Source organism: Myotis lucifugus, unplaced genomic scaffold, assembly GCF_000147115.1.
Source record: "Myotis lucifugus unplaced genomic scaffold, Myoluc2.0 scaffold_105, whole genome shotgun sequence".
In the NCBI taxonomy this organism is placed as follows: Eukaryota; Metazoa; Chordata; class Mammalia; order Chiroptera; family Vespertilionidae; genus Myotis; species Myotis lucifugus.
The window spans coordinates 3,486,639-3,512,782 of NW_005871153.1; the positions used below are offsets into that span (position 1 = coordinate 3,486,639).

The following is a 26,144-nucleotide window of genomic DNA, read 5'->3' on the forward strand; positions in this document are numbered from 1 at the left end:
GCATCGCACATGCCAACACCACTCACTGTTAATGAGCATGGAGGATACACACCACATGGCTCCCGACGTGCGGAGCTTCGACGCTGTGGTTTCAGCTGCTGCAGGGAGTCATCTGGGAAGTCTGGCCACCAACGAGGAGATGCCAGGAGAGTGGCAGCCACATGCTGCTTCTTTTGAAAAGCTCAAATGCTTACACTGGAGGCTGCAACATGCCAGCATTCAATGTTGGTCCCAGAACACCGATGAAGGTGTCAGACCCCTCAAACCCTGATCAGTAAAACTACATGAATTAAATTCTCAGCCGACACAGCCTTTGTACACAAGCTCATCTATGACTCTTGGAGGTGAAGGGGTTTCTTTTTATTAGCTTTTAGCTAAGATTATACTAAAGCCAGCTTAAACCAAAAATTAGATTTGATTTTACCACAGCATTTTTAGGTAGAAAGACTCCATTTCCTTAGAGAGAATAAAGCGTAAAAATACAAAAAAGGCTTGACCATAGACAAAGAAGGCAGCCCTGAAGACTGATCTATAATTTGTGGTGAGGTTAAGTGTTAATTTGGTCTGAGAGGTGGCTGCATTTGAAGTAATTCATTTGTACATTTACCACATACTCCATGATAACTCGAACTCTTAAAGTGAACAGTCTTAAAACCAGTAGGTAAACACACACACACACACACACACACACACACACACACACACACACACACTCTGTCTCTAGGAAATCCGAGTTCAGGCAGGGTCCTTGGGTCACTTAGTAAACGTTTGGGGGAAAAGGCCAAGCCTTTTTGGTGGGCAGCTAACTTCAGCAGGAAGCACTTCTGTGACATGGGGGTTAAGGCCCACAGGATAAATCTGGTCTCTGTTACAGCCCTGATGAGTCAGGACTCTAATGAGATTCCAGACACGGCCTAACAGAAATGGAGCTGAGCATCTGTCCAGACTCGATTCCACTGTGAAACAGATAATCAAAGGAGAGCACATTCACTCTCCATAAGTTACAAGATACAAAGTTGGGCAAAGGTTCTCCATGTCTCCAGGCATTTGTCTCGAATGGATTTTCAAGCGTTAACATGCTTGTTCTTAGCTTAGGATAAGAATTCTTACTTATGAGAACAAAATCCTCTATTAGCCACACACACACACACACACACACACACACACACACACACACACACATCCTGAAACGAAAACTTTTGAAAGCTGGTACAAGTTGAGGATCCAAGGCACAAACACAATATGCAATTGTGCATGAAACCAGTGAGGATTTTGTTCATTTTAGCATTTCAGAGGGTCCCCAAGTACGAACCTTTTTATGAGGACTCATCAGGAGGAAGTGTCCCCTGCGGAGCTGGCATGCTCTGCTCAAGCCAGAGCCTTACCTGCTGGGAAGTTCAAGCATCAAAATTTGCACCTGATAAACAGCACTGTGTTCACCCTTTTCTCCATTTTCATTGATCTTGATTTTCTCCCCTTTCTGTTCCTATTTTATTACCATTATCTTATATGCTTTTTCTAATGGTATGCTGCTTCAAATTCTTTTAGGAAAGAGGCCAGGTATAGATACATTTCAAATACAGACCAAAACCAAACAAAAAAACTACAAGCAAATATTGCAATTACTTTAGGATATAAAGGAAAGTATCTTTCTTTGTTCTTACAGCACACCTTAATAAGAAGTGGTACATTAGAATTCCTTAAGATAATATATACCTAGATTTGACAAGAGCAGCCTTGTGCTCATTAAGAAGTCCCCAATTCCTTGAATTTTCAAGCACAGACCTATTCCCTGAATATAATTTTGGTTATCTTCATTAGTTTCCAATAGAGCCCTTGGCTGAGACCAGAAGCTGTGTGTGTGGAGCTCTGTGACCCTTGGTGAACCACTGACATCTGACTGCCTTAGTTTCCTCCTTCATAACAGAGGGCAACTACTACTTCCTCTATAGCACAACACTCACCATGGTTAGGTAAGCGCAGACTTGCTCTTAGGGGTAAAAGTGAAGTATACGTGCACGATATTACTATCATACACATTAGAGGCCTATGTGATTCTTTCCCAAGAGTTTAAGGACTGCTTTTCACCCATGGCAAAAACTTCTTTTCAAATTCATAGCTTTTTTGTAACAGCATGATAGAGGCAGGGAAGTTATAGGCACACACAGAGATGCAGGCACCAAATAACGAAAGAAAGCATTTCTATACATAAAACATTATTTATACCTGTTTTCATTTTTTTACATTAAGATGTAAACATCCCCTTATCCAAAATGGCTGGTGAGGAAAACAAAACAAATCAAGCCTTTAAAGATAGCTGGTGAATTTTCAAGTGTCCTTGCTGAATGAAACCAAATATCAAACATAACAATAATTCAATGATAAGGAGAACCAACTGAACCAAACTGAGCTATAAAATATCAATATATAGCAAAATCACAATTAGAATGCTCCAACTTCCTAAATGACTATTTAAAACTTTAACCATTAGTTTAGAAAAACCTTTCGAAATTGAACCACTTCACTTTGCTGACTCAGTCAGTACAAAATGCCAAACACAAAACAATTTTATTTTGATGACTTAGGATCATGGGTTATCTCTCAAAAGATACATTAATTTCTGTGCCGTTTTGTTAGAGACAGAAAGTTAGAGTGAATTGGAGTTTCTTGTTTTAAATAAATCCCTGATATCATTAGCTTATTATCTTCCTTTTGTCTCATTCTCCGAAAAAGAAAGTGTAGCAAAAAGGTTCTAGGTAAGCAGTTGTAGACATACCTACAAATCTGTAATGATTTGGGCAAACAAGGCCAATGCCTTTAACCCACTGGACTATTTCTTCTATTTAGTAAATGTGCCCAATAACATGAATTACATGGAATGGGGCCACTGTTTTTCTGAATATCCAATTTTAGTACCTTATGAATTTCTTGTTTGGAATATTTTCTTTAAAAAACAAAAGAAAATAACTCATGAAGATGACTTCCAAAACCAGGGAAGTTGTAGATTTTGCTAATGGAATCAAACTGTGTTTCCTTTCATAATGTTTATAATGTTATCAAAGAGCAAGTAATTTCTCTAAGATACTTGGTGCTTAACTCCTCAGAGCCATAAAGGAATGAGCTGCTAGGAGAAAAGTAACCTTCTGGTCTCTTACTACAGTTCAGTGTTTCCCTAGTGCAGGACACTACCCTGGGCACACGAGATGGTTCAGGTGTCACACAACCCTGAACTAAATAATACTGCATCACAGTGAGAATGTCATTCCCTTTACAATTTTCTTCTATCCTGAGTATTCCACAGAGAGAGCCTCTGGTGGTGCTGGATAACCTCTCTCTCACTGCAACAAAGAAACAGCAGGCCTCTCCCATTCAGTGGCTTGGCGGGCATTAGCAGCTAGCTAGAATCTAGTTAACATTTTTGTTTTAACTTTGTTTTGTAGTTATCTTTTACTTATGGGAAACTGATCCTGGTTTCCCACTTGGAATAGCTATTGGTTTCCTTTTAAATTATTTTAAAATTAAAAAAAAAAATTAAGTAAATAATAGTATGTAATACTCAAATGATTTATGTTTGGAAAACAATGGCTATAGTCTAACAAATCATATTTTTAAAAAGTGATTTCAAAAGATACTACCAACGTAATCTAAAAAGGAAACCCAGGTCACTGTACTTTCAGTACTTATGATGTTCTAGAGATGAGTTTGCTGCACCAGAGTTAAAACTCAAGCAAAAATAAAAGAAAAAAGAACCAATTCCAGACCATTCTGGACTTCATAAACTCATGGTACCATAAATGTGCAAATAATATTATATTTAGCAAGTCGTTTGTTTGAAACAAATTTTCAATTTACTGCGGATCTTTTTATTTGGCCTATACTAATGCCTCACAAAGGCAAACCCCGATGGGAGAGTTCCTGCTTGGTCCTCCGAAGATCAAGATATATTTGATTGAACTCTTCAGCAGGGATTCAGGTCTGCTGGCCAGGGTGCCAGTGGCGCTGACGGCTCTTCCACCGGAACGGCTCTGCAGAGAGGTCTCCTCCTCCTCGACTATAATCTCAGGGCCAACTTCCTTCTGAGAGGAGCTTGCATTCGAAGGTACCGCATGCTCACAGGCCTGCCATGTTGACTTAAACAAAAAGGACAGTTGGAGAGAAAGAAAGCAGAGCTTCTCGTTTGTGGTGAACAGCTTCCTCATCACAGTGGCAGTTAAGACATGCTCCCTCCTTTTCCCCCGGAAGCCCAGGCAGTATGTTTGAAGGATGGTGTCAGACATCATAATCCGGAGCCTTACCCTGGGCTTGCCTTAGCCAGATCTGTAGTGTCACAAACGCTCCCACAGTCACGTGAAAGAAAAGCTGCCAGAGATTGCGAAGTTCATAGAGATACATGTTGCATAGACAGATTAAGCCAAAAGTCAAAAAAGATTTGACATTCCGCCAGCCAGTGTAGTAGACAAGTAAATAGCACTGTTCAAAATAGAAAATAAAAGATGATTAGGGTTATAGGAAAGAAAATAGATGCTTTTACTATAAAACTGTAACAGGACACAGAGTAAAATATGAGTGCAATTTCATCTACAGATAAAATAATGTAACATCAAGGCATTCAGCTATGAAAGGGAAACACATTTTTTTCCTTTTATGTTTTTCATTTTTCAAAAGAAAAATGGAGGAATAATTGAATGACTGCCTTGCAAACAGGCTGGGCAAATTTCTCAAGGTGACAGGCAACTAAGAAGCATTCTCAGGATTTTAGGGGGATCCATCTTTTGTATTCATCCCAGAAAAGTACAAAAAGCTCAAATAAACCATTTAGCGAAATGGACTCTTATATAACCTGAATATGAATATTACTGAAATCAGCAATATTTACTGATCTCCCCCTTCAGTGCAAGGAATTATGCTAGGAGGATATGCGTGAACATTTGAGGGAGAAGTCATTCAAAGGATGTTTACTGAGGGCCTACTTTAAGTCAGGCATTGTTCTTTAGCTTTAAGTAAACAAACAAACCCCTTGCTCACATGAAGTTTACATTCTAGAGGAGAGAAAAAGATTATAAACATTATATACATAATAACAAACAGTTATGTCTTGAAAAAGATAAAATTTAAAAATGGGACAGCCCTGGCCAGTTTTCTCAGCGGTTAGGCAGCGGCTCTCAACCTGTGGATCGCGACCCCTCTGGGGGTCGAATGACCCTTTCACAGGGGTCGCCTAAGACCATCAGAAAACATATATAATTACATATTGTTTTTGTGATTAATCACTATGCTTTAATTATGTTCAATTTGTAACAATGAAATTGGGGGTCACCACAACATGAGGAACTGTATTAAAGGGTCGCGGCATTAGGAAGGTTGAGAACCACTGGGTTAGAGCACTGGCCCAAGGACCAAAGGGTCTCAGGTTTGATTCCCTGTCAAGGGCATGTACCTCGGTCGCAGGCTCAATCCCCTGCCCTGGTCAGAACGCACATAGTAGGCAACCAATCGATGTGTCTCTTTCACATAGATATTTCTCTCTCCCTCCCTCCCCCCTTCCCTCCACTCTAAAAAAATAATTGGGAAAAAAATATCCTCTGGTGAGGATGAAAAAAAAAATGGGGACAGAAGGCAGTGAGTGCCATTTTAGAAAATACCTATAATAAAGAAAGTAGTCCCTCACCCTACCCCAAATCCTGGCATTCACCTTCTCCTGCTTTATTTTTTCCTCTCATATTAATAACATACTTAAAAAATATGATTATTTTGCTTGTCATCTATATTCTTCCAATAGAATCTAAGTTTCACAAAAGGAGAGATTTTTGACTGTCTTGTCACTCATTTATCGCCAGTGCATAGAACGACACATAAGTGCTCATTAAATTTTATTGAATGAACTGATTTCTAGACACTATCTAAAATTCACAATCTGGTAAATATAGGAATTATATGTGATCACAAAGTCTTAAGAAAGAAGCAGAGGTCTCCTTATGAAATTATATCCAACCTTCAGTATAGGAAGGATATTATAGGGTATTTGTGACAATGCAGAAAGAATGTGGAAACGGTCTGTTCAATGTGTTTAATTTTTATAAAAATAGGGCTCTGCTTACTTAAAAAGAAGACTGCCATCCAAGAAAAATGCACTGGAAGCATTTACTGTACCTAAGTGGTTTGTATTGTGTTATAATAATTAGAGGAAAACCTTTTTCTTTTGAAATAATTTTAGAGAAAAGTTGCAAAAATAGTAGAGTTCCTGTATACCTTTCATCCTGCTCCCCTAATGTTATCCTCTCACATAACCATAGTATAATCAACAAACCAGGATATGAACATTGATACAGTACTATTAACTAATCTACAGGCTTTATTCAAAGTTTGCCAGTTGTCCCACTAAGGCCCTTTTTCTGGTCCAGGATTCCATATTGCATGTAGCTGTCATGCTTCCTCAAATCAGTAATAGCTCTTAAGTCTTTGCTTTTCATGACCTTGACATTCTTGAATAGTACTGATCATTTGTTTTACAGAATGTCCCTTAATTTTGGTTTGTCTGATATTTTCTTAAGATTGAAGTGAGCCCTAGCTGGTATGGCTCATTGATGCTTCTCTCTCTATCTCTCCCCCTCTCTGACACTCTCTCTAAAAATTAAAGGAGCCTGGCCGGCATGGCTCAGTGGTTGAGTGTTGACCTATGAACCAGGAGGTCACGGTTCGATTCCTGATCAGGGCACATGCTCAAGTTGTGGACTCCATCCCCAGTAGGGGGTGTGCAGACAGCAGCCAATCAGTGATTCTCTCTCATCACTGATGTTTCTATCTCTCTCTTCCTCTCCCTACCTCTCTGAAATCAATAAATAAATAAATAAAAATCAATGGAAAAATGCCCTCAGGTGAGGATGAACAAACAGACAAAAAAAGATTGAGTGATATGCAATTTTGGCAAAAGTACCACCATGGTGGTATGCAATGTAGTATTATTGGTGATGTTAATTGATCTTTCGGTAGGTGGTGTCTGACAGGTTTTTCCACTGTGAAGTTACCATTTTTCTCTTTGTAATTAGTATCTTATGGGAGGGGAAATAAAGACATTTTCAGGTGAAAGAAGACTAAGAGAATTTGTTGTCTACAAATGTACCCTAAAAGAATGGCTAAAGGAAGTTCTCTAAACAGAAAGGAAATAATAAAGGAAGAAACCTTAGAACATTGGGAAAGGAAAAAGAAACCACAGTAAGCAAAAACAGGTAAATATAGTAGATTCTCCTCCTCTTGAGTTTTCTAAATTATGTTTGATGGTTGAAGTGAAAATTATAACACTGTCTGGAGTGGTTCTAAATATATGTAGAAGAAATATTTAAGACAATTATATTATAAATAGAAGAGGGCAAAGTTAGGACGTAAAAGGAGGCTCAATTTCTATGCTTCACTTGAACAGGTAAAATGACAGCACCAGAAAATTATGATGACTATGTATAATGCAATACCTGAGCAACCATTTTAAAAGCTGTACAAAGAGGTACATTCAAAAACACTATAGGTAAATCAAGATGGAGTTCTAAAAAAATGTTCAAGTAACCCACAGAAAGATGGGAAAAATAAAATATAAAAATTAAAAATAGCAAAAAAATAAGATGGCAGATTTAACTCCTAACATATCAGTTAAAAGGATGAAAAGATAAGCTACAACTGGGGAAAGATACTTGCAAACTGCATATCTGGCAATTGACTGTCTAGAATGCGTAAAGAATTCTCAAACTTGACAGTAACAAACAATCCAGTTTAAAAAAAGGTAAATAACAGGAATAGACATTTCACCCAAGAGAATATACAGATGACAAAATAAGCCTATGAAGTGATATTCAACACCATTAGCCATTAGATTAAGTGCAAATTAAAACCACAATGAGGTATAATGACATACCTATCAGAATGGCTAAAATAAAAAAAATACTGAAAACACCAAATGCTGGAGAGGATGTGGAGAAACTGGATCACTCACACATGTGGGTGGGAATATAAAATGGTATGCCACCCTGAAAAACAGTTTGTCTCTTAATAGAACTAGGTATGCAACTACCATATGACCTAGCAACTGTACTCCTAGGCATTTATCTCCGAGAAATAAAGACTTAGGTGCACACAAAAGCCTGTATGTGAATGTTTAAAGCGGCTTTATTTATAATAGCCCCAAATTGGAAAGAACTCCAATGTCCTTCAATGGATGAATAAGTTACTGTGACACATACATACCATGAAAATCTATTTAGTAATAAACAGGAACAAACCATTAATATATGCAATAACCTAGATAGATCTCCAGAGAACTATGCTGAGTAAAAAACAGCCAATCACAAAAAGGTTACATACTGTACGGTTCCATTTACATAACATACTTAAAATGAGAAGATTAGAATGAAGAACACATGCAGTGGTTCTCAACTTTCTGGCCCTTTAAATACAGTTCCTGCCCTGACCGGTTTGGCTCAATGGATAGAGCGTCGGCCTGTGGACTGAAAGGTCCCGGGTTCAATTCCAGTCAAGGGCATGTACCTTGGTTGCGGGCACATCCCCAGTTGGGGGTGTGCAGGAGGCGGCTGATCAATGTTTCTCTCTCATCGATGTTTCTAACTCTCTATCCCTCTCCCTTCCTCTCTGTAAAAAATCAATAAAATATTCTTTTAAAATAAATAAATAAATAAATAAATACATACATACATACATAAATAAATAGAGTTCCTCATGTTGTGACCCAACCATAAAATTATTTTCGTTGTTACTTCATAACTGTAATGTTGCTACTGTTATGAATCATAATGTAAATATCTGATATGTAGGATGGTCTTAGGCGACCCCTGTGAAAGGGTCGTTCGACCGCCAAAGGGGTTGCGACCCACAGGTTGAGAACCGCTGCATTAGAGGCTGCCAGAGATTAAGGGGCAGAGGGAAGTCGATGTGGCTATAAAAGGGCAAGACGAGGAGTCCTTGTGATAGGAATGTTCATTATCTTGACTGCATCAACATCAACATACTAGCTGTGATAGTGTTATAGTTTTGCAAGATGGAACCATTGAAGAAAACCAGGTAAAGGTTATATAGGATCTCTCTTACAACTCCAAGTGAATCCATAATTATCTCAAAACTAGTGGCCCGGTGCACGAATTTCGTGCACCGGGGATGAGGGGGGGGGGGGAGGGTCCCTCAGCCTGGCCTGCACTCTCTCCAATCTGGGACCCCTCGGGGGATGTCCGACTGCCGGTTTAGGCCTGATCCCTGTGGACATCCCTCTTGCAATCCAGGGACCGCTGGCTCCCTAACCGCTCACCTGCCTGCCTGCCTGATCACCTCTAACCACTCTGCATGCCGGCCTGCTTGCCCCCAACTGCCCCCCCCCGCCAGCCTTCTCGCCCCCACCTGCCCCCCTTGCTGACCTGATCGCCCCTAACTGCCCCCACTGCCGGCCTGCTCACCCCCAACTGCCCCCACTGCTGGCCTGCTTGCCCCCAACTGCCCCCCCGCTGGCCTGATCACCCCCAACTGCCCTCCCCTTCTGGCCTGCTTGCCCCCAACTGCCCCCCCGCTGGCCTGATCACCCCCAACTACCCTCCCCTTCTGGCCTGATCGCCCCTAACCACCTCTGCCTCAGCCCCGCCACCACGGCTTTGTCCGGAAGAATGTCAGGAAGGTCTCCCAGAAGGTCTCCCGGTCTAATTACCCTATTACCCTTTTATTAGTATAGATGTTTCATACCAAAAACAACTTTACACATGCATATTTGCCTGCAACTTACTTTATAAAGTTAACAATGGATACTAGATGCACACACATATAAAGAGAGAGATGAAGCAAGTGTTGCCAAATGTTAAAAATTGGTGACTCTAGGTGGGTTTACTAGTCTTTCAACAAAGACTAGTTGTTGAAAGTTTGCTAGTTTTCAAAATAAAATGATGAGGGAAAAGGAATCCCTTCTAGTGTCTCCTTTGGTTTCCTATTTGAAATGCTACATAGCAAAAGTACTCCTACCTGGCTGAGTTCTATATAAGTACCTACAGCCTGGAGTAAAAGCCAACAAACCACGTGGTGGTGGCCTCTGAGGGCTGATCAAAAGGGGATTAAAAATATCTTGACGCCTGGAAATACAGCATGTCATATGGTAACACATAATCCCTTATGTTTTACTGTGGAAAAACCAGCATTATTATCACTCTACCCAGCATATTTGGAAAGCATGCAATTTCATGCCTGTCAATAGGAAGAAATTTTTTTGTTTTGTTTAAAGTATTACAAATAGTAGTATGTATGTCTCCTTTTTTCCCCATTGATCTTCCCCCCGCATCCCCTACCCTCCACCCTGCATATGCCCTCACTCCCCACCCCCCGTGTCTTGTGACCATTGGTTATGCTTATATGCATGCATACAAGTCCTTTGGTTGATTTCTTACCCGCCGCGTCCCCCCCCCCACGCCCCCTCCCCAGCACTCCCCTGCCTTCCCTCTGTAGTTTGACAATCTGTTTGATGCTTTGTTTTTAAAGCATGAATTTGTTTGCTTCTCTCAAAGGAAAGAACACCTGAGTGACAGCTCCTCCATGAGGCAGCTCTTAGAACTGCTTTCAGCTGTTCTGGGAAGTGTACTAGGTGTGCCCACCTACAGACCGCGGCACTGGGGCTGGAGTCAGGCAGACTGGGCTGAGTCACTGACTGGCTATGATGAGGATAACAAGATTAGTGTGGGACTCTGAGAATTTAATGGTGCAAGGAATGTAAAGGGCTTAGCATAAAGTACAGCTCAATACATTTTGCTATTATTATTAGCATTTAAAATTGTTAAGGCAAAACAGTCAAAGCTGTTATTTCATGAGTAATTATTTTACAAAAATAATTACTCATGAAATTATTTTAAAGTTAATATTCACCTCACATTGTTTTAGAACCATATGAGGTAATGTATGTAAAAGTTATAACATTATAATTTTATAGCATTATAAAATTATACAAATGTAGGAATTTTGCTTAGAGACAGCAGGTGGCATGAACACAATATTTAAAATTAGAAAATTCAAAGTCAAGTCCTGACTCCACCACTGACTTAATGGCTCTGTGATCTCTGGATAATACTGAAACTGCCTCAGATTTCTCATTTTCAAAAATGAGATAATATCCCTTGTGCAGTAGGATTGTAGATAGTAAAGTTTAGAAAATCTACATAAGAATACATCATAATAAAGCACGATTACATTAAAAAATACAAGTTTTCACATTTCCTGCATGAAATGTCATTCATTATAATTAAATGTCATATTTAATATAAAAACAATTTCTGAAAATAATATAAATAATTAAGAAAAGTTAGGGGATTACAAAAATAAGGTCACTGAAACTAAAAATTTTAACACATCTTTACATAAAAGTCAAATGCATATATCCAAATTTTTCCCTAGAGACTTCTGAGTTTTAGGTAGCCTTATATTTGCAGTTCTGAATCTTTCTAATGTTTTTTTCTATGCAAACCAGAGAAATGTGTTACCTATAAAAGTTTGATCAAAAGGTCATACATGCTCTAACATGTTTTAGCAAAGACATTCTTTTTTTTAATGTTTTTTTAAATTGATTTTTTTTAGTGAGAGAGGAAGGGAGAGGGAGAGAGAAATAGAAACATCCATGAGAGAGAAACATCGATTGGCTGCCTCCTGCACATCCCTATTGGGGATCGAGTGCACAACCCAGGCATGTGCCCTACTGGGAATTGAACCAGTGACCTCCTGGTGCATGGGTCGGTGCTTAACCACTGATCCACACCGGCTGGGCAACAAAGACATTCTTGAGTTTGGATAATTGGCATGGTTATTCCATCCCTCCCTACAAACCTGTGCCTCCTCTCTTCTTGGAAATACGAGCACCCATCTCCGTATCACCAGGTACAAAACCTCCTCCCACCTTGTTTCATATCTATTCTGTCAAGTCCTAGCAGGCTTCCCTCTCCGTGTCCTTCCTCCACACATCCCTAACTGCCATTACCTCTCACTACCTCCTGCCTGAAGTAAAGGAATCACCTCCTAACTAATTTCCTTGCTTCCAATCTCTCCGCTCTGACAATCCATCCTATTCACTGCTAAATTAAATATTCTAAAATTCTGCTTTTGCTGTTCCCTATTTAAATACTTTCTCAAAAGTACAAAATCCTCAGCCTAGAGCAGCCGTGGTCAAACTACGGCCTGCGGGCCGGATCCGGCCCGTTTGAAATGAATAAAACTAAAAAAAAAAAAAAAGACCGTACTCTTTTATGTAATGATGTTTACTTTGAATTTATATTAGTTCACACAAACACTCCATCCATGCTTTTGTTCCGGCCCTCCGGTCCAGTTTAAGAACCCATTGTGGCCCTCGAGTCAAAAAGTTTGCCCACCCCTGGCCTAGAGTATAAGCAGAGTCTGGAAGCTGAATAATCAATCACACTAAACCTAGAAGTAATCTTTACTGCCACAAGCAAATGACATGGACCTCTGAAGCCCAGCCCAGGAGAGAGTTAACATTAAGTTCACTGGTATCTATGCCCACTCAAAATGGACAAGTAGGTCACAGAGCTAACAGAGGCTCAAATTAAAAGGAAGGCAAAACAAACAAACACCTCAGACATTATTTTTATTTACTTAACAGTGCATAAGCAATTATTAGAATTGATTCTGGAAACAATAATGGGAAAGTGTTTCTTAAAAATAGGAGAGAACTTAGTTACCTGGTAAAGGCAGGCTGCTGTTCCAAGGAAAAATGCAATGATGTAATTAAAATCTTCACCATCACTCTGCAAAAACAAAATAAAAAATTACATTTTTTTCTGGTGGAAGCCCATTTTCAAAACCCAATCTACCAGGATAGCATATGAAAACATTTATGTACAAATGGCCAAAATTTTCACAAAGTGGTATATAAAAACTCTCAAGAGTCCTAAAAGGGAAACATAAAATCTATCATAAGATCCAAGGAGTGTGAGGTGAGGAAAAACACCAGTGTTCCTCCAGGCGCCTGTCAATTTCATTTTACCTAAGAGAAGATGAAAACCAATGGGAAAAGATTTCCATATAAAAGGCTCTCTTCTCTCTACTGAAGAAACCATATGAAAGTGTATAACACCCCAGTGGCCTATAAAGTTAGTCTTCCTCACTAGGGTCATTACTTAACTCAAATAATACTGACAAATTTTACTATATAGTAAGCACATCACTGAATTGTCCAATAGAGTAATTTGACAAGGTTAAAAAAAAAAAAAAGACATGAAAAGCTACTGCCCACTAGAGTGTGCTAAATCCCAATGAGAAAAATCAGTCATGCATGCTGCACTAGAAAAACAGCCACCCAGAGGAAAACCAGATACATCATGCATAGAATATTTCCTTTAAAAGAAAACTTACAGAAACATATAACAGCCCAGTGTTTTTCTATTGCTTTTTGATTTCTCTTAAATATCTGTATTTACTACTTCTTTCAGTTTTTATGAAGTAGAAAACAAAGCCTAGACAGGATCATAAATTTGCCCCTTATTTTAGAAAGAAATTTAATACAACGGAAATTTCCACAAGACATGAGTGTCCCCCATGACCATGTCTCATGAAACCCTATATAATAAAGAGGGAATATGCAAATTGACGGTCACCCCACCACAAAGATGGCGGTGCCCACAGTGGAGGCAGGGGTTTCCATAACACAAGATGGCTGCGCCCACAGCGGAGGCCGAGTTCCCATAACGAGCCTTAGCAAGCAATCAGCAGGGACCTAAGGCTGCGACCCCCCACGCCCCAGTGGGGCTTGACGGGGACCTCAAGGTGTGCCCTCCTCCTGCCCCAGTGCTGGGCCAGGGGACCTCAGGCCGCTCCCCCCACCCCGACGCCAGGCCAGGGGACCTGAGGCTGCACCCCCCACCCAGCAGGGCTTGACAAGGGTGGGACCGGCCGGGTCTGGATATAGCCCAATGGGGTGGGGGCCAGCCGGGTCTGGGTCTCGCACGATTTTGAGGCGCATGTGGGTGGGTGGGGACTTGACTCTGGGTCCCATGGTGCGCCCCAGACTCTGACATGAGGAAGATTTTCATATACATTTTACTAATTTTCTTTCATCTCTGACACTTCTATTATAAAGGGCAAATAGCAATATTAAAATATTTCCTCTAATTAATCCCCTTTTAATGTGCACGAATTTTGTGCACCAGGCCACTAGTAATATAAAGAGAAAATTCCTTTTCCACTTGCTATTGGACAACAGAACTTGAGGGGCTGATGGCTGTTTTCAGGCTGGCCACACCCCCTTTAGGGTGGGGTCCCCACTGGGGTGCCTGGCCAGCCTGGGTGAGGGGCGGAGGGCCGTTTTCAGGCTGGCTGGCGACTAAAGCTCACAGCCTCTCTTTTTTTCTTCTTTTTTTTCTTCTGGGATTTATTTACCTTCTATAATTGAAACTTTGTTGCTGTCACTGGAGCTGAGAGCGGGCTCCAGCTCCGTGGCCACCGCCGGCTGAAAGCAGGTATCTGGGGTTTGTTTAGCTTCTATAATTGAAACTTAGTTGCTTTCGGAGCTTAGAGCCGGGCCACGGCAGGTGGGGAACCTTGGCTTCCTCCATCACTGGAGCAAGCAAGCCTCCTGCTCGCTTCAGCTGCGTGGCTGCCGGCCGCCATCTTGGTTGGGGGTTAATTTGCATATCTTGCTGATTATCCAATGGGAAGCATAGCGAAGGTACGGTCAATTACCCTTTTTGTCTTTTATTAGATTAGATTAGATTACTTTCCATATGGACAACTGTAAACCTACTTTTGCCCCATCTTGTAAGTTCTGCTTGATTATTTTCTTAATCCTTTACTTTTTAAATGATCTTTTTTCTGATTATAAAAATTTATGTTCATTGTAGAGAATTTGGAAAATAAGATGGTTACAAAGAAGAAATTCATATAGTCCACAGTATCACAACTCTGGGAGAATTGCTGATAACCATTTTATGGATTTCCTTCCAATATTTTCTGCACAAAAATATATATACATTTTGAAAAACTGGAATTATACTTTCATATGCTGTTTCTTACTACTTCACATTATATCACAAACATAAAACACTTTCTCAAGATATTCCTCAACCACATGATTTTCAATGATTATATAACTTTTCATTATAGAGATATACCATGATTTAATTATTGTCCTAGAGTGGGTTATTAATTTTCCCCCTACCTTTATAATATCACTTTATAACTCTCTTAATTGCCTTTGGAACACTTAAAAGCATGTTTCTGGAGTCAGTCAGATCTGGGTTCAAATCTTTATTTAGTAGCTGTATGATCTTAGACTATTTAACTTCAATTTCCTTTTTTGAAAAATAGAAGTTGTAGAGATTAAATGAAATAACATTTGCAAACACAGAACAGTAACTGGTACACAGAAAGCACTAAAAACATTTCACTAACCTCATTTCTCCCTGGATCATTCATTAGATAATTAGATTACCTTTTAGTATTCTTTAAGTCTCTAGTGTACTGGCCTTATCCTCTCAATGAGACCCTAACCTTTCTTCAAGGCAGAAAATAAATCTTACTACTCGCATGAAACTGTGCATATAGTAGGAATTCAACAAATGCATGCTAAATTGAGTTGAGCATTGACAAATATTTCTACTTGGTAAAGAGAAGATTGTATATAAACAAATTCTTCCATTCCATAAATATTCATTAAGCACTTATGAGCCAGTACTGTGTTACTAGACCTAGGAGTGAAAACAATTAAGTCCATACCAACTCAAGTAACTCACACTCTAATCAAGAAGGCAGATACATAAACTAACAATTCCCACCCTAAGTGGTAACTGGTGGTATAGATATGTGTACAGGGTACTAAGGAAGCCTACTGGAGACCCATCAAATTCTGTCTGGAGAAAAAAGGGGTGAGGGAAGGTTTTCCAGAGGAAGAAAAGCTTAACGTAGGTCCTGAAGGATGAACTGGTGGACAAGGTAGACAACGTAAGGAGAGAATTCCAGGCATGGGAGTAGCACATGCAGTCTCAAAGATGGAAGAGGCTAGGATGATTCCAAGGTTTCTTGTTTAGGCAACATTTGAATGACACCATTCACTAGGTTGGGAATATAGAAGGAGAAAACAGATTTCAGATTTGAAAAAATTGAGTTCACTTTGGACATGCTATTTTGGAGTTGCTGGTGGGACATCCAAATAATTACATTTAGAAGATATTTAAGTCTGCTTCAGGAAAGAATTGGACCTACACATCCAGTTTAGTAGTCATCATTTAAATGGTAGTGAATGAAAGAAAAGCCTATTGCAGCCGAGTGCAAGTCTTAACTCTCACCTGGTTTCTAGACTGGAGAAGGAAGAAAATACTATAAAAGATATTTGGAGTCAACTGTGGAAATTTAAAGAGATTTTATATTAGATAATAACTATTGCATTGATCTTAAATGTCCTGGGTACAATAAAGGTAATGTGATTATGTATGAGAGTGTGATAGACTTTAAAACAAAAAACTGAGTAATTTTGGAATAATACCTAAAATTTTACTTGCAAATGATTGGCCAAAAACAAGGAAAGAGAGAATGGAAGGTAGGTAGGTATTCAGATGAATGTTAATTGCATTGTTTTTTTAAACGTTTTGTAAGTTTGAATTTTTCAAATATAATGAATGTATGGTGGTAGGTGGGGAAAAGGAATACAAATGAAAAAATGCTATGTAGCCATTAAAATTAATGTAATAGCTCTCTATATTCTGATAGAAAATGATCTCCTACATATTATTAGGTGGAAAAATATGCAAATCAATATGGAAATTATGCTGCCATTTATATAGAAATACTTTTAAATTGATAATTATATAAGTAAATATAAATACATATATACTGGCATATGGACATAATCTCTCTAGGATACCAGCTGCTGATGCTAGGGAGGAGAAGTGGGAAGATAATTACTTATTGTAAAAATTACAGGGTTTGAAATGATAGGCTTTGAAACTTACCGCATGTACATTTTACTGTGCTTATGCATGTGTGGGTATGTGTGTATGTACATGTATTAACTTTTTTTGAAGGCCATTATGAAAATATCCAAGGAGAAGTTGTAGAGTTAGAAGAACATAAAGCTGAGAACAGAACACTGAAGAAGCCACTATTTAAAGAAGGGGTGGAGAAAGAAAGTTTGCCAAATAAACTGAAGGCTAAGAGAAAGAAAAAAATACAATAGGAAAAAAATTTTCATGGAAATAAAGGGATGGGAGAATGTTAAGAAAATAGAGATGTATTTTATTAACTTCTAAGTTTTCTAAAATAAACATTATTTTTGAAGTTAAACAAGTAATTTTTGAAAAGACGAACTGAACAGTGTGTGAGATGAGGCAGAGAGGGCACATAGGATAAGGCCTCAGGAGTGGCAATCAGTCCAGCCGGTGTGGCTCAGCGGTTGAGTGTGTCGACCGAGGAACCAAGAGGTCACTGATACAATTCTGGTCAGAGCATATGCCCGTGTTGCAGGCTCGATCCCCAGTAGGGGCTATGCAGGAGGCAGCCGATCAGTGATGTTTCACTCTCTTCAGTGTTTCTATCTCTCTATCCCTCTCTTTTCCTCTCTCTCTCTCTCTAAAAATCAATAAAGGGGAAAAAAAAAGTGGCAATCAGTAGGATACTGGTGAGCCTAATGGTGGGTGTTTGAAAGAACTATGAGGGTAGAAAGGAGATCTTGGGAGACTAAGAGAATAGAGGTAAGGGAGTAGGGACAAGAAACACGGTTTACTCGTTCAAAAAATTAGAAGGGAACATACATCAAGAGGTTTTGTTTGTTTCTTTGTCTTTTAAAGATTGGCAGCCTAAAGCATGTTTACAGGCTGAGAGAAAAGAGCCAGTTGAGAGGGAGCAGATAAAATGTAGGTGAGGGAATAATAGCCAGACACTGGGGGAAGGCGGGGCAGAGGTTCAGAGAGGGGACAGAAGTGGGGGATGGGACAAAGGAATGACAGCTGGGGTGATGTGGGGCAGAAAAGGAGGGGGCAGAGGTAAGGAACTCAAATAAAACTTCTAAAAAGTCACATTCACCTTTGGGGGAAGCTAGGGTACAAAAACACTGCTTTGAAAACTAATAAAGGGGAAAAATATTTTAAGGTGAAAATGAAGAGGTAAGGAGATGCTTCATATAGTAGCCACACAGGGTATTAGAATATACTATTAAAATGTTTGTAATAATTAGAAAATATTCACTTTTTAATCTAAGTGAAAAGATACAAAATTATATAATAGATATGATTCATGTACATGTATATGTATATTACATATATGTTTGTGTGTATATATGTATATATGTAATATACAGAGAAAATTTGGGGATGGTTTTATCTTCTTTATACATTTCCCCCAATTTGTTAACAATAAACATAGAAACAGGAAAAACATTATTTCTTTTGAAAGCAAGCAAGCACTGCATCTTAGCACAGATATTATACCACTAAATAAATAAAAAACTCCCATTGGCCTTTAATAGGTTTGTAATTTCTTTAACAAATCTATGGGAAAACAGAACTCAAGGAATAAAAGCAAGTTGATTACTTCTGCTTGGTAGTAACCATTAGAAACAATATTAGAATCAGAGAGTCTTAGAATGTTTGTTCTGAAGTGGTCGTTGAGCCTAAAACCTTCATCTTGCAGAACAGAAAGATCCAAGAAGGTAAAGTAAAACCCATTCAAAGCCACAAAGGTAGTTATGGCAGATGGGACCCAGTATCCTGACTTCTACACCAGCATTTCTACTGCTGTATCAGAATACTCTTTTTTTTCTCTCTCTAATGCACCACATGCAAATTACTTCTAGGTTGGCATCAGCTTAATTAATATCTTTGTTTCAAGGTTGACCCTTAAAGGAACACAGGTAATATAAACCCAATGTGATAAAAGCTTATTATGAGTGAATGAAGTGCCAATTCACAAGAAACTTATTAACATCTCTAAACTCAGAACAAAGTTAGCAAATGAGTGAAAATAATCTAATTTACACATTACTGTGAACACCAAATCAAATTTACCAACTTAAAAGAAAAATGTGCTCATCCTAAACTTCCCCAGTCTGGACTTAGATACCAAAGAAAAAAACTTCAGTGCTATGTACTTTAATAAATCCCTAGTTATCACCCTAAGAGGTGGATATTAATCTGGAAGAAACAAACCTGTGCTGAATTTTCAAACAACATTAACAATATACACGATAATTCATGTGGGTTCTCAAATTTGAATGTGTCTCAGGCACCAAGTTACATACTAAAAGATAAATGTGGCAATTATTTTTAGCACATTCAAAAGAGTATTTAGAATTCATGGGCTTAAAGAAATAAACTTTAAATTAATAGTGATATATTGCTCACGCTCAGAAAATACATTATATATTGTCAGCTAGATGTAAAAATATGATCCCTAACAAAATCCTTTGCCTGTGTTAGGAACCTCAACTACTGATGAGTATATGTGGGATTTATTAGGTGGGTTATGGCAGGACAAAGCTCTAGAAACAATGCTAAGGGAACAACACAACCTGGCGTCCCTAGTTTACTGGTAGCTAAAAATCCCATAAGGACAAATTTACAGTCCCCTGGATCAAGAGAAAGAAATATTGTTGGAGTGAATTTAGTCTAGGACAATAGTGAAAAAGAAAGAATTCTGTATCAAACATCAGAAAGACACATCTTCAAAGGTACAAGCATCCAGAGAGTCCCCAAATTATAAATGATCTACTAATAAAAAAGGCCACTCTTACATTGTCCCTAACTATAATTTAGCCCATGCTTATTTCACATACCACCACCATAACTTTAAGAAACTGTTTGAAACAAAAAACCTTGAAACTTCTAGGGAAACTGTATATTCTAAGACAGAGTAAGGAAACTACAAAAATGGAAAAAATGCTCAGGATCTCCTTATCCCTCACAAAAATATTTACCTTTACTCTGCCTAAAACTTTCATTACTTGAAAATCTACCTATTAAGTTTAACAAAAGCTGTCTTTTTTCCTGCTTATATAACAAGTGCTAATAAATATTTATGTTTATTATTTAAAATCTGAATAATATATTCATATGGTTTAAAAATAACATATAAGAAGGTATATATCGTGAAGATTCTCATTTACAGCCTGCTACCCATTTGTCCAGTTCCCATCACATTTATTAGTATCTTATCTTTTCAGAGTTTCTTTATGTAAATTAATGTACATTAAATATATTGTTGTTTTTTTAATATATTTTATTGATTTTTTACAGAGAGGAAGGGAGAGAGATAGAGAGTTAGAAACATCGATGAGAGAGAAACATCGATCAGCTGCCTCCTGGACATCTCCTACTGGGGATGTGCCCGCAACCCAGGTACATGCCCTTGACCGGAATCGAACCTGGGACCTTTCAGTCCACAGGCCGACGCTCTATCCACTGAGCCAAACCGGTTTTGGCAAATATATTGTTATATTCTTAGGCCATCTTTGGTGGGAGTAGTTGGGGACTGGTGGGTGCAAGGTCAGAGAACCTGGTCTCTCACTGGCTTTCTCAAAATAATTACTGTTCTCAGAGGACACAAAATTGTATATCTGACCTTGAAACATGAATCAGATTCCTGAACCTATGCTCCACTCTGACTGGGGCTCTGAGGTCCCACCTGGCCTGTGTGAATGGGAAGGCTCAGCCCCTGCATGGAAAGAGAAAGCCTGATCCACTGTTTCCCAGGAGCTGGCTCATTGCAATGGACTGTATGTACATACTTCACTTGCTAAGCAGAGCCACATCAAAGGAAACATCAAAGCCTGGAGAATGCTCCCCCTTTTCCAGTCTTTGTTTTAATGATGGTATGTGTGTGTGTGTGTGGAGAGGGGTTAAATTAATAGACTTGTCTTTAGAGCAGTTTTAGAAAATTAAGGCAGTAGAGTGTTAATATACCTGCTCTTTCCCCTTCTCAGGTTCCTCTGTTATCAACATCTTGCATTAATGTGGTCCAGTTGTTACAACTGATGAGCCAACAGTGACATTATTATTAACTAAAATCCATAGTTTATGTTAGGGTCCACTCTATGTGTAGTACATTCTATGGGTTTTGAGAAATGTATAACGACTTAACCATTACTAAGTAATATATAGAATAGTTTTACTGCCCTAAAAACTCCATGCTCCAATTACTCACCTGTCCTCCCTCCTTCCAAAGCCCTGGAAACCACTAATATTTTTACTTACTGTCTCTACAGGTTTGCCTCTTCCAGAATGTCCTATAGTTAGAACATATCTATACTAATAAAAGGTTTATATGCTAATTAGACTGGACGTCTTCCAGATGTCCTTCCTGACAAAGCTGGGGGCTTGGCCAGCCTGCAAACCAGCCTGCCCCCGGCCCACCCCCCCAGGCCACCCCAAAACCCCCCCAGGCCACCCTGCCCCCCAGCAGGGACCCCCACCCTGATTGGGGGTGTGGCCGGCCCTGCAAACCACCCCAGGCCCTTTGCCCAGGTTGGTCCCACCCCAACCAGGGGCGTGGTCAGCCTGCAAACTTCCTGTGGCCCCTCGCCCAAGCCGGCCCCACCCCCCTAGGGGACTCCCACCCCGATCCGGGATCCCCTTCAGGGCTCCCATCCGTGCATCAGGCCTCTGTCCTATATAATAAAAGGGTAATATGCAAATTAACCCTAAAGGCGGAACGACCAGAACAACCAGAATGACCGCTGGACCAGTCACTATGACGTGCACAGACCACCTCTTGGTCCCATTCCCCCAGCCGGCAGGCTCCGATCACCTAATGGTGAACAGGGAACCAGGGGTGGATGGCAGGGGACGTGGGTGGTGCCAGGCCAAGGCAGAACACAGAGGGCTAACCGTGGCGGGGGCGGGGCCAGCGAGCAGGCGAGAACACCGACTTCTCAGTCCCTTCCCCTGGCCATCAGGCACCAATCACCCAATGGCAAACAGGGAACCGGGGCTGGGTGGCGGCTGGTGGTGGGGCTAGCTTTGGGCAGCCAGGGAAGATGGCCCTGATTGCAAGCCAGGCCTAGGGACCTGAATTTCGTGTGCCAGGCCTCTAGTAGTATATAGTTTTTCAGACTGGCTTCTTTCATTAAGCAATATAAATTTAAGATTTAGCCATGTCTTTTTTGTGACTTGATAGCTCATTTCTTTTCATTACTGAATAATAGTCCATTGTACAGATTGTCAGTTTGTTTATCCATTCACCTTGTGAAGGATTTCTTAGTTGCTTCCAGTTTTTTGAAATTATGAATAAAGCTGAGATAAACATTCATGTGCAGGTTTTTGTGTGAACATTAAGTTTTCTACTCATTTGGCCAAATATACTGAGGAGCAATTGACTGCTGGGTCATATGGTAAGGCTATGTTTAAGCCAAATTGTCTTCCAAAGTGACTGTACCATTTGCATTTCCATCAGCAATGAATGAAGAGTTCCTGTTGTTCTATAGCCTCATCAGTACTTGGTATGGTCAAGTGTCTTTTTTTGGATTTTGCTATTCTAATAGATGTTTAGTGATATCTTAATGTTTTAAATTACAATTCCTAATGACATATGATGTAAGCATCTTTTCATATATTTTGGTGAGATGTCTGTTTAGTTCTTGTGCCCATTTTTTAATTGGGTTGTTTGCTTTCTTGAGTTATAAGAGCTCTTTGTATGTTTTGGTAACAAGACCGTTGTCAAATGTGTTCTGCAAATATTCTCGTAGTCTGTGGCTTATCTTTTCATTCTCTTAATGTCCTTCATAGAGCAGAAGTTTTTCCATTAAGTCTAACTTACCAATTTTTCTTTCATAGATTATGCTTTTGGTGTTGTATCTAAAAATTCATCGTGAAACTCAAGGTTGCCTAGGTTTTCTTTGTTGTTGTTAATCCTCACCCGAGGATATTTTTCCACTGATTTTTAAGGAGAGTGGAAGAGAGAGGGAAAGACTGAGAGAAACACATCGATTGGTTGACTCCTGCATGAACCCTGACCAGGGCCCGGGCTGGGGAAGAGCCTGCAACCAAGCTACGTGCCCTTGACCGGAATCGAACCTGGGACCCTTTGGCCCGCAGGCTGATGCTCTGCCTAGGTTTTCTATTATATAACTTTTCAGTTTTGTGTTTTACATTTAGGTCTGTGATCCATTTTGAGTTAAATACATAATTCTTAAAATTAAAAATGTTTGGCCCGGCCAGCATGGCTCAGTGGTTGAGTGTCAACCTATGAACCAGGAGGTCACAGTTCGATTCCCAGTCAGGACACATGCCTGGATTGCAGGCTCGATCCCCAATGTGGGGCGTGCAGGAGGCAGCTCATCAATGATTCTCTCTCATCATTGATGTTTCTATCTCTCTCTCCCTCTCTGAAATCAATGAAAATATATTTTTTAAAAATGTTCGCCCTTCTATCAGGTACAGTCATCTACTGTTTAACTATTGGTAAATGTGTCCCATACTTCAAGAAATACTCATCAAATCCACCCCTTTTTCTTCATTTGATGAGCAATGAAACTGAGGACCAGAAAGTAAGGTGAGCTATACAGGTCATAGAGTTAATCAGTAGCTGAGCTGAGGCCAACGCTCTCTCTCTTTCTTCCACAAACAAAAATCAACTCTTCACATGCTTACACTACTGTCCTTTCCACTACATCAAGTTAAAAAAGAAAAAGAGTATCTTATTTATTAGCTTTTTCAGTCAGCAGTCTTCAAACTGCCTTTGTTTCCTTCTGGCAGATTGACTAACTGTCTCCAAATTGAACTCCTACTGGGATACAGCTGACCTGGCTAGGGAACAAGGGCAGGAACATCAGGGACAATATCCAGCAGTCCTGTGCCTAAATGGAAAAGGCTTTACCTGCAGGTTCAGGGTGTTTGGAAGTGAAATTGGGAAATCATGAGATGCTCCCCACCCCTCACCCGAGGGCAGCTCAGCCACCGGGAACCTGTGCTGTCTCTACTATTGGCTTCACACAGATGAGGACATTCAGAGGGTCCTCAGAGTGGTACTCTTTGAGTGTTCCCAAACTAATAACAAATTTAAAACAGAATATAAAGTGTGCTGAGTGCGTTTTTATGGGCTTAATGCTGACCCTCCCTTCCCTGACAAAAGAGAACTAAATTACAATGCAGGAGTGTCAAAAAGTCTTCAGAGAAAGTGAATATTAATAAGGAAAAGGAGCCCTGACTGGTTTGGCTCAGTGGATAGATCATCAGCCTGCGGGCTGAAAGGTCCCAGGTTCGATTCCAGTCAAGGGCATGTACCTTGGTTGCGGGCACATCCCCAGTAGGGGGTGTGCAGGAGGCAGCTGATCGATGTTTCTCTCTCATCGATGTTTCTAACTCTCTATCCCTCTCCCTTCCTCTCTGTAAAAGATCAATAAAATATATTTTTTTAAAAATAAGGAAAAGGAAAGCTGTATGTTCTGAAATGTGCTAAACTTTAAGTTTCAAAAAGTTTACAAAAAGAGTAAGAGAAAAAATAATATACTCTGATAGCCACATTCTCTGAAAGACACTCTACTAGAAAACAAAATCGTTGGCAATATCTGAAAAAATTAGTGGTTTCACAGGTAGGCACCAAGAAAAAAGGGATACGAGCAGATAACTAAGTAGGAATACACAGATAGGCCAAAAACCTGCCCACAAATGCCCTTTCTTCTGCTCCTGTCTGTCTACACAGATCCTTCCATGTCCAGCTCACCCCTTCTCCACAAAGCCTCCTCCTATCCCAACTCATACTGACCACTCCCCTCTTCTGCTCTCTGTGTACTAGGTACTTGGCAATTATTTGTGGTCTTTGTCTTCCTAATTCAACTCTAGGCCCAAGTCACACATATCTTAATGTCCCCAGAGTACCAATAAATAGTGCCTCCTGCAGAGTAGATAATAAATATGTACTAATTGAGACAAAGAAGTCAACTAGAAATCAGTGGTTTATCTTTTGAAATTAGTGTTTTAGAGAAAGGGGAGAATAAGGCAAGTATAAAGAATACAAAATCTGAGCATCCGTTGTAAGTTGTATTAATACTCAAATCAATTTGAAGCAATTCTGTAACAAGCAGAATCAATAGACAGAGTACCTGACATTGCAAAAACAGCACTGTACCTGCAGAAGACTTTCTATGGCATGAAAGCCTCGAATTAAATTCAGAGCTCCACATAAAAGACTAAGGATAAATGCCACAATCCCTGACAGAGTTGCTGGTTCCAATCGCTGGTGAGCTGGAAAAGAAAAGAAATGGTCAGAAATGAACATCAATATCTCATGTCAATACTAAACTTATATAAAATAAGATTCATTGCTCAATTTACATGATCAAATATAGATTAATCTTCATTAAAGTATCTAATGCTATATCTTAGTAATTAACTATTTTAAAAAAATGTCTAACAACGTGACTGCTTCATTCCCCTGAACTCAAGTTAAATTAACTCATTTTCCTCTACATTTTTAATGAAGACATCTCACTTGCATTTGGGATATATATTGCTAAGGAGTGCTCACATCTGGCAGTAAATCAGATAGAAAAAAACCTTACTGCCTAAATATGTCTACCATTCACAAGCAGTTGCAAAGATTTGCAAAGGTGATTTTACTTAGAAATTCATTGCATACTTTATACTTTTCCTGAAAATTCTAGGAAACATTTTAAAGAACAAACATAGCTTGCTTTTAAGCAAAGCTCTCCCTTATTTGGGTTCCAGGGCTATAAATACCAGAGGAATTCTCAGATATATGGTCGATCCTCGAACAACACGAATTTGAACTGCGTGGGTCCACTTACACATGAATTCTTTTGCAATAAATAATACAGTACTCCAAATGTATTTTCTCTTCCTTTTGATTTTCTCAATAACATTTTTTCTGTAACTTACTTTATTTTAAGAATACAGAAAACATACAAAATATGTGTTAATCGACTGTTTATGTTATTGGTAAGGTTTTCAGTCAACAGCAGACTATTAGTAGTTAAGTTCTGGGGGAGTCAAAAGTTATACACAGATTTTTGACTGCACAGGGGTTGGCACCCCACGTTGTTCAAGGGTCAACTGCAACCACCAATCTGAACTCCACAATAAAATGGAGTCTAAGAGCTATGAAGCTCCTGGTCTCTGAAGACCACTTGAAGATACAAATGATAGAACACCAGTTGAAGAAGTGACTAGTTT

The 26,144-nt window shown here is 39.5% G+C and overlaps 1 protein-coding gene across 4 annotated transcripts in view; it reads right to left on the reverse strand.

Moving 5' to 3' along the window:
• Positions 1–2,203: 2,203 nt before the first annotated feature.
• Positions 2,204–26,144, reverse strand: part of SEC22A (SEC22 homolog A, vesicle trafficking protein) — a 50,005-nt gene continuing 26,064 nt past the window's right edge. For 3 of the 4 annotated variants that reach the window (XM_006092849.3, XM_014459278.2, XM_023757348.1), the window contains exons 5-7: positions 25,081–25,196; positions 12,714–12,779; positions 2,204–4,470 (exon numbers count right to left, since the gene is read on the reverse strand). In XM_006092849.3, coding sequence (XP_006092911.1) covers positions 4,270–4,470; positions 12,714–12,779; positions 25,081–25,196 — 383 coding nt within the window. In that variant the 3' untranslated portion in view covers positions 2,204–4,269. The remainder of the gene's footprint in view (positions 4,471–12,713; positions 12,780–25,080; positions 25,197–26,144) is intronic. The other variant, XM_023757349.1, reaches the window with a different exon arrangement.